Source organism: Marmota marmota, unplaced genomic scaffold (assembly GCF_001458135.2).
Source record: "Marmota marmota marmota unplaced genomic scaffold, marMar, whole genome shotgun sequence".
In the NCBI taxonomy this organism is placed as follows: Eukaryota; Metazoa; Chordata; class Mammalia; order Rodentia; family Sciuridae; genus Marmota; species Marmota marmota.
The window spans coordinates 25418136-25427805 of record NW_026000240.1 but is presented as its reverse complement, the minus strand read 5'-3'; the positions used below and the strand labels follow the sequence as shown (position 1 = coordinate 25427805).

At 47.0% G+C, this 9670-nt stretch overlaps 1 protein-coding gene across 4 annotated transcripts in view; it reads left to right on the top strand.

Annotated features, from left to right (window-relative positions):
* Positions 1–8654: 8654 nt before the first annotated feature.
* Positions 8655–9670, top strand: part of Esyt3 (extended synaptotagmin 3) — a 46634-nt gene continuing 45618 nt past the window's right edge. For all 4 annotated transcript variants that reach the window (XM_048794331.1, XM_048794330.1, XM_015487002.2 and 1 more), the window contains exon 1: positions 8655–9183. In XM_048794331.1, coding sequence (XP_048650288.1) covers positions 8827–9183 — 357 coding nt within the window. In that variant the 5' untranslated portion in view covers positions 8655–8826. The remainder of the gene's footprint in view (positions 9184–9670) is intronic.

The window sequence follows — 9670 nt, the reverse complement described above, 5'->3', positions numbered from 1 at the left end:
ATCAAAGGTTAGGGAAGGAGATGGAATTCATTGATAGATCACATCTTTTTGAACATAAAAAAATTGCCCAATGCCCGGTTGTGAAGGGCTCACTGCATGCTAGACAGAGCCAATGCCTCAGAGCCCTGGGAGGGCTATACTGAGGTGGCTTTTGCAGGAATGGTGTCCCCTGGCTTTTGCACCTGAAAGGCATGAGCCAAGAGGTTTCAGGACACTCATTCTCACAGGAAACTCCTCAGAGGGAGATGCTGAGCTTTAGAGACCTAAATAACTCCCAGGGTCTCACAGGCCTGGTGGCAAAGCTAGGACTCAGACCTAAGTGTGTCTGACTCGATCCCATGCCTATCCCAAACCAGGATCAGAGGACATTTCCTCACTAGCCATGTGGCCCTGGGAAATTATTTTAAATCTGTGTGTCTTTGTTCCTGCATCTGAAAGCCCAGAATCATCTGAGTACTTACCTGTACGGCTGTTGGGAGGATTGAATGAATTAAAGCACCCAATGAACTGGCAAAGAAGAGGAAATCTCTCAGGACTCCATACTTGCTATTTTTAGCATTACAAGCATAGCCTGATCATTCCCACTTGTTCTGCCTGGAAGCCTGGACAATGCCTCTCTAGTCCACCAGAGGGCACCATTGCAGAGAGAACGGTCCCTTTCCAGCAGCATCTCCGTGGGGATTTGCAGGGAAGGCCTTGCGCTCCACAGAGCCTATCTTCTCCAAAAGATCTCAAAGGTGGGACCCCTCAGCCCACCTATCCCTGCTCTCACCCCTGCTCTCTGGAGGCTTCCTAACCCTCCAGAGCTGCTTGTCCTAAGGAAATGTATGTCCAGACTGCAGGTTCACATTTGCCAAATGTTTGACTCAGGACCAGCCATCGACGCCTCTCAGCAACTGTTCCTCAACCTGAGGCCAGCCTGGCTCTTCTGGATGCTTCATGCTGAAAGCCAATCCCAGACCTGATACAGCTGACCTCACATGCCTTCTAGAGATAGATGACATCATCTGCCTGAGCTTTCCAGGTAGATGCAAGGGATGTGGAGTCCCCAACAAAGACTTTCTGAAAGGCTCTATTGACTCCATTCTCACAAAGCTCTACCCTTGAAGGTCTTCCAAGTGCCCAACCTCTGGCCTCTTGCCTGTTCACTCTGAACACAGCATTTCACTAAGTGCTGTGTGAGGGCCTCCTGCCTCAGATTGGGAATGGAACTTTCCAGGTAGACTCTAAAGCCCCCTTTTGGGCCAGGGATCCTCCAAGTACAGTCCTAGCCCAAGGGCAACAGCTCTCCTGGGAGCTGGTAAGAAGTGCAAATTCTCCACTCCTCATACTCACCGAATCCAAAACTATGGGGCAGGGCCCAGGGCTGCACAGGGAGGTTTGAGACCCTGGCCAGCTCCCTCCCTATCTCCTGGAGCTACAGGGTCCTTTCTGCAGATAGGGCTGGTACTGAATCCCCTCCTCCAGTGCTGCAATGGATCTAACTCACCATTCCATGGGTGCTGTGGTGCACCATCTGACATGGCTGTGGTGAGTCTTTTCCCATATGATTATGACCAAAGCTACCATGACTTTAGTTTTTAATCTTAAATGAAAATTTGTGATGTTTTTGTTATAGTCACTGAGAAAGTAGAAAGAAGCCTGACTTGTGGCAGCCAAACTCCATTAACAAGTTCCATGATCTATCTTGTTTCCAACAGCTCTATTTTCTCCTCTAGAGCAGGAGGAGGTTGCACTGAGACCCAGGCAGGGAGGAGAGGCAGGCCCTCTTCCATCCGCCATGGTGTCCGTGAGAGCCCCTGCCCTAGGGAGGCATAGAACAGTATGGCGCGTGGAAAAATGAGAAGCCCAGACATGTTCCCTAGGGAGCTCCTAGTCTTAGATAGCTTTTGGCACAAAGTACGAACAGTTCCTTCTCTGCCCTGCTGGTCACCTCCAAGAGAAGAAATTCATGGAACCCAGAATCATCATCCATCCAAATCCCACACACATCTAGTTAGAGAAAGAGAAAAAAAGACTTATTTTCTGTGAAAAATGGATCCAGGGGCATTGTGGTTTGAATGTGAGGTGTCCCCCAAAAACTCACATGTGAGACAATGCAAGAAGGTTCAGGGAAGAAATGATTGGATCGTGACAGCCATAACCCAAACAGTGAATCAATCACCTAATGGGATTAATTGAGTGGTAACTGGAGGCAGGTGGGGTGTGGCTGAAGGAGGTGGGCATTGGGGACGTGGCTATGGGGTATATTTTTGTATCTGGTGAGTGGAGTCTCTCTGTTTCTTGATCATCATGTGAGCTGCTTCCCTCTGCCACACTCTTCCACCATGATGTCCTGCATCACCTCAAGTTCCAAGAAATGGAACCTGCTGTCTGTGGATGAAACCAGGAGCCCCTGAATAAACTGTTTTTCCTCTACTATTGTTCTGGTCGGGTCCTTTTAGTCACAGCAGCAAAAAAGCTAAAACAGGCATCATGGGCTGTGGCTGTGGCTCAGTGGTAGAGTATTTGCAGAGCATGTGTGAGACACCGGGTTTGATCCTCAGCACCACATAAAAATAAATAAAATAAAGGTATTGTATCCATCTACAACTAAAAAATATTTTTTAAAAAATAAAATAAAACAGGCATCATGTAAACAAAGCTCTCTTAATGACTCTGAAAGCTTCTGGAAAATAAATACTTTTAAAAATTACCAATACATTTACATTTACAACCCCAATGGGTTGAGTCATGATTCTATAAACAGAAGATATGCTCAAGTCCTAACCTCCAGTGCACATGATGTGATTTAATTTGTAATTAAGGATCTCAAGGTGGGAATCATCCTGGATTTAGAGCCAGCCTGAAATCCAATGAGTGGGGTCCTTATAAGAGAAAGAAGGTGGTGCCTTGACTCCGAGGGCAGAAGGCCCTGTAAAGACAGGCAGAGGTTGTAGTGATGTTCTGACAAGCCACCAGGACTCAGGGGACTACCAGAGCCAGGAGAGAGGCGGTGGGCTCTTCATCAGAGCCTAGAAGGAGCCAATCCTATCAATGTCCTGATCTTGGATTTCTGACCTTATCAACTGTGAGCAATAATAAATGTCTGCTGTTTGAAGCCACCCTGTGGTAGTTTGTTAAAGCAGCCATAAGAAAGTAAATGACATTATGGTAACAAAGCAGAAGTCTAGAAAGAAAATGAAAATGCTGTGGCAATATTTATCTTGCCAAATATGACTCAGAAAGAAGTGGAAAATGTGAACAGCTCAGTGACATTCACGAAACTGGGAAATCTTGTTTAAAGTTTTATCACATTACAAATCACACGAGATTGTTTGACAGCTAAACTTAATTTCCCCCAAATTCCCTTGTCACACAAACTATAAAAGACTTGAGAGAAAAGCTGCTCAGTCATTTCATGAAGCTAGAATAACTTTGTGCTGAAATCTGGCAAAGCGGGTGGGAAAAACAAATGGGAAATTTTGCTTATGAAATATAATATTAATAAACCTAACAGTGGATAAAAAGAATATGGCGGGACAAAGAGGGTTTGCTTTTATGAAAAGCTGCTCTTCCTCACACCTCAGTCTTGGCAGAAACCTTGAGGAGGGAACGAGAGCAGACATGTGAAGGCTGCATTCTCAAGGGAGGCCGGATGTCTGCGCCAGACCACCAGGTTCCCCTCGGGGCCGGGTGCGACTTAGAGGTACAGCCCTTGTCTGGTGGGCACAGGGCCCTGGGTTTCATCCCCAGCATTGCAAAAACAAAACAAGAGATTCTCTTCAGATGGATCAAGAGTGGGCATGAGGGGGTTTTTGGAAAGTGTGGCCAAGAAGCATCCTGGCCTTCCACTTTTCCTCCCTCCTCCTATAAAAGGAGGGTCCTAGGACCCAAAGGCCAGAGGGACCCATAGCAATTCCAGGGGCAAGGCTGTGCCTGCAGCTGCCCTTGTCTGGTCAGACCATGGTGATGAGGAAGACCTGTGCTTCCCCCCTGGCCAGCAACCAGGCACGTATTTCCCACAGGCAAGAGGGAACCCCAGGGCAGAGAGCAGTATCTGGTAGGGACTCCCCACACGTGGCAGGACCACCCGGAGGCCAAGGGAGAGTGTACACTGCCAACTGGGGGTGGCCCTGCCTGGAACAAAGGCCCTGTTGGAAGAGAACCTGACCTCAGTGCTGAGGAGAAAATCCTCTTGGTGATGGTAGGTGCCTTGGTACCCAAGACTGCCAATGCCAGGCGACAGTGCACCAAGTCAATGGGACCTGCCGGCTCCTCATTATCTTCTGGTTGTTGAGCTCTAGTTTAATTCCCCTGGACCAGAGAATGCATTCTCAATCACTCCCATCCTTTTAATTTTATGGCCTAGCATATGGTAACACCTGAAAAGACCGAAATAGGTCATTTTGTGATACAGGTAATAATTATTAGGTTTTGATAGTGTTTTTCAGATCTTCTATATCTTTGTTGATTTTTTTAAAAAATCTAGTTCTATCAGTAGCTGATAGAGGGGTATTAAAACCTTCAGTTCTGGGCTGGGGATGTGGCTCAAGCTGTAGCGCGCTCGCCTGGCATGCGTGCGGCCCGGGTTCGATCCTCAGCACCACATACAAACAAAGATGTTGTATCCGCCTAAAAGTAAATAAATATTAAAACTCTCCTTCTCTCTCACTTTCTCTTTTAAAAAAATGTTTAACAAAACATTGAAAATTGTGTTATTGTCACATTTATTATTATGAATACACAGGGCAATAAGAAAAACAGTTATTTAGACCTCTGTAATTTAGACCAATTATTTAGACCTCTGTAATTTAAAATATTAGAAATATTGAAATATCTACTAAAATCAAAAATTCATATATTTTATGACCAAGTAATTAATTCCACATGACAGACAGCATATACCCATCTAACAATATATACTAGAATTTTCATAGACGTTTTATTCACAGTAAAATAGCAAAACATACTAACAAAAAAACTAGGAAAAAAAATCTATATTTTCGTCTTCAGGTGAATGAATCAGGAAATTGGAGTATATCCATAGAATGGAATATTACATAACAATTTTTGAAACCTAATTCCCATACACAACAGTACAGATGAATCTAGAATACATTAAATTGAGCACAAAAGGCAGAGAAAGAAGTGTACATTCTGCTGGATTACTAGTGGATTTGATCTATGTGAAGTTCAACAGGAAGTACATATAATCACTGATTGTGAAAGTCAGGAGAGTAGTTATCCCTGAACATGGGTTTTTTTAATTAAAAAATGTTTAAAAATATTTTTTAATTGTTTATTTGTATGTGGTGCTGAGAACCAAACCCAGTGCCTCACTCATGCTAGGCAAGCGCTCTACCACTGAGCCACAACCCCAGCCTCAGAACATGGGTTTTAACTGGGAGGAGGCAGGAGAAAACTTTCCAAGGTGATAAAGTTGTTCTTGTATCTGGATGTGATGGTTATGTAAATGTATAATTGGTAAAAGTTGAGTGAGATGCACCATTAAGATTTGTGTATTTTACTACATGTAAATTTAATAAAAATATAATAAAATAAACATAGAAATAGGATGTTTATAAAGCTTATAATACAGGCCTTTCATACAGTATGACATAATAAATGTTAGCAATTTATTATTTAAAAGATCTGGTTAGATATACTTATAGCTGTGCTTAGAGGGAAAGGTCTAGAGCTCTAAATGTAGATATCATAAGAGAGTTAAAAATTAATTACCTTAATCTCTATCTCAAGAAGCTAGCTAAAAGAAATAATAGAAAAGTTAGAGCCAAAAAAAAAAGTAAAGGAACTAAAGATAGGATCAGGATCAATGAAATAATTAGCAGATACACAAAAGAAGAAAACATAATGAATCTAGAACAAGAATGTAAAAGGAACATCACTACAGATCCTACCAACATTAAATGGAAATAGCGGGGCTGGGGTTGTGGCTCAGTAGTAGAGTGCTTGCCTAGTACATGTGAGGCACTGGGTATGATCCTCAGCACGACATAAAATAAAATAAAGGTTATTGTGTCCACCTATAACTAAAACAAATATTTAAAAAAGGAAATAGTAATATTATAAACACCTTGATGCCAGTGCATTTTAGAGCTCAGACTTCCTCGTATGCTGCATTTATCCCCTCTTCTTTCACTTGTGTCACACAGTGGGCAGCCTGGGACTAGAACAGTGCCTGGTGCCACTTCAAGACTCTCATTTCTGGTCCCAGGACCTCCTGTGCCCAGAAGAGTGCCTGACACTAAGCCCTTTCCAAGGACTGCTGCACAAAATACCACAAACTATGTGGCTTAAAACAAGAACGTATTCTCTCACAGTCCTGGAGGCTGGCAACCTGAAATCAAGGTTAGGCAGAGCTAAACTCTCTTCAAAGGCTATAGGGAAGAGTTCTTCCTTGGTTTCCCTGTCTCCTGGCGGTAACCAGCCATGGCATTCCTTGGCTTGGAGCTGTGTTGCTACAAGTAGTTGTTTCGACTTCTGACTTCACTTGAACTTCTTCCCTTTCCATGTCTCCTCTGTATCTCTACGTACAAATTTCCCTCTTTCTAAAAAGGTGCTAGCCATTGGATTCAGCGTTCACCCTAATCCAGTATGATGTCATCTTAACTTGATTACAACTGCAAAGACTATTTGCAAATAAGATCACATTCACAGGTGCCAGGGGTTGGGATTTCAGCAAAGCTTTTAGGGAAACACAGTTCAATCCACAACAGAGGTCTGTAAGTATCTGAGCTACCATTTAGTGAAAAGCCAGTATGTAGTATAAGGAATGCTCAAGTGAGTGCAGGAAAGTAGCTCTGGAAAGCAGCCTTCTCCCCAGGTTTTGCTGTGATCAAAGAGTCCATTAAGTGTTTTTGTTATTGTTGTTGTTGTTTTTGGCTGTAGTAACTAGAATGAATGTCCAGGTGAAGGGAAATAAGAGTTTGAATGTTCTAGGTGTGAATCCAACCTCAGGTGGGTATCAAATTTTAGATGCCAATATTCTCAAGTTTCATTTATAAAAGTAATTTAGTGATATCATAAATAAGTTTTTGAAGGGGGGAATCAAATCATGATCCTATACCAGATTTACTGTGGTGGAGGGAACAGTAAGCATGAAAGCCTGAATGACCTGGGTGTGCTCCAGGAACAGAAAAAGCAACGTAGCCCAGGCAGCAGTGTCCTGCAGGAAGCCTGGATATGCCCATTGTCCGTTCCATTCACAACTGAAGACCTCCCTTTTTCTGGCAAGTTTCTCTCAAATACACTACCTTTGGCATCCCCTCTACCCAGCTTGGTGGGCTTGGGTTGGGCCCAGTGAGTGGGAAGAGGGAAGGGAAAGATAGAAGCAGTTGAGTCTTCAACAAAGAATTAAAACTGAAAAACAGCATCAAGTCCATCTTTCTGGATTGGAGACAACCATGCCCCACAGCCCTAGAGGCTGGGGGAAGGTGCCGAGCTCTGCAGGAGTGAGGCAGGTAGGGATGAGGAGCAGAATCCCCACAGTCAACTTCCTTGTCCATCCTTCCTGGCAGCCAGCCACATTACCAAGCGACACTGGGAAATGAAAGTGTAACAGGATGTTAAGATGAGGGGCTTCCCACCTGGGTTTTGGCTGAATCCCAATAGGCCAAGAATAGTAGAGGAGGATTCAGGTGTTCTGACCAACCGGGGACACACCTGTTGTTGAAAAAAACTCATTGAAGCAAGTACTTTTATTGAGGAGAGATTGATAAAGCCAGAGAGATATTCGAGGGATAGAGAGAAAAGAGAATACAATGATCTTTTGCTTTTTGTGCATGGGGCTCAGCCTTTTAATAAAACAGTTGAAAGAGTATAAAGAATCATTCCAAATCATGACAATACACCTGTTGACTTCAAAATCACATTCTGGTAATTGATGTGACCTCTCTTATGTGCTGCCTACAATGTCCGCCCTGAACTTGGAGGTCCGGAGCTCCACTGCTCTGACCGTTCAAAGGGGGTTAGATTAAAACCAAGCGCTTCACCACTGACTCCCAAGCACCTCGGGACTTGTTCTTCATTTCTCTTTTCATTCACAGGTCACTTGCCCTTTCTGGGTGTCCCACAGATGAAAGTACCGCCCAGTCCCTGAAAACTCCTGGTTGGAAGATTCAGGGAATGAAGATCCACACCGAGGCCCGGAAGCGAGCGCGGGCGCAGGAGTGGTTGCAGTGGGGCAGAGAGGTTTGACGGGTCCAGAAGGGACCCTGAGCTCTGCTTGGCTGTGCTGGGGGCCAGATGCACGCTTCACAGATGGCAGAGGAAGGGTCAGAGTTGGGGCTTTCAGGGCCAGTTGCAGGGTCCAGATGCAGAGTTAGGCTCATCCTGGGGTTTGCAGAGGCCAGGGTGGGCGTCCAATCACTGGAAGGCCTCGATTGCTCAGCTGAGGTGTCTGGACTACACTAGTGGTAGGAAGCAGGCTTTAGGTGATGTTTGTCCATGATAAGTCAGTTATACACATAACCTTGATGAGTCATAAACTTCCTGGGGCAGTACTTAGTCCACCCCCAGTGGCAACAGTGCCAGGATGCCCTTGCTACCCAGTCCCAGGAGGCCTGACCCCGCCCCTTTCACCTGGGCACGCCCCTGGGGGTGGAGAGACTTCCGACTTCCCCGCGGCGCGCGCTGGCCCCGCCCTGCTCGGGGTGTTGCCAGGCCCGGCCCCCCAATATCGGGCCGAGAGTCTAGAGCTCCAAAAGGGCAGGAGAGCGCGGCCGACTGGTCGTCGCGCCAGGAGTACAGATGTGCCCAGGCGTCGGGGCGCACAGGTCTGAGCTTGGGCAAAGCTCTTGAAGAGGGCAAGACGGCGGCGACGAGATGCAAGCGGAGGAGCCCTGCGCCCCTGGTGCTCCTGGAGCCCCTGGCGGTCCCGGCGGCCCCGGCGGCCAGGGAAGAAGCCAGCGCGCGCCGGGCCCCGAGCTGCGCCTGTCCACCCAGCTGCTGCCGGAGCTCTACACCTTCGTGGTGCGCGTGCTGTTCTACCTGGCGCCTGTCTACCTAGCCGGCTACCTGGGGCTCAGCGTAACCTGGCTGCTGCTTGGGGCCCTGCTTTGGATGTTGTGGCGCCGGAACCGCCGCGGGAAGCTAGGGCGCCTGGAGGCCGCCTTCGAATTCCTAAACAACGAACGCCAGTTCATCAGCCGCGAGCTCCTGGGCCAGCATCTGCCGGCATGGGTGAGCCGCGCGGCGCTGGGGTTGGAGGTGGGCGGATGCGTTTCGCGGTTGGGAAAGAACCTGCAGTGAGCCCAGAAGCTGGGGCGCGCAAACCCGAGGGAGGGCGGGGGCCTGGCTACCGCACACTCTGTTGCCCACCGAGCCCAGCGCTCAGACCCTGCAAGCCACGGCGGTGGGATCTCGGAACCTGGGTGTCAGTTAAGGGGTAGAGCGCACGAGAAAGTCTTGGGCGGGCCACACCCAGGAAAAAAAAATAAGGGCGTCTGGGACTAGGCAAAGTTGAGGAAAACAGAAGGCACTTCTTCCACCTGCTTGTTGATTTCAAAGAGTGAACGCAGGGAGCAATCGTAGATGGATAATTGCTGCGATGTCAGTGGCAGCCGGTTTTAGTTGCCTTCAGCTGAGGCTCGGACCGACGCGGGGGCGGAGTCGGAACCCTGCGGGGTTGGAGGGTGTGACAGCCGGTTGATGCGCAGAGCCGGGGGGG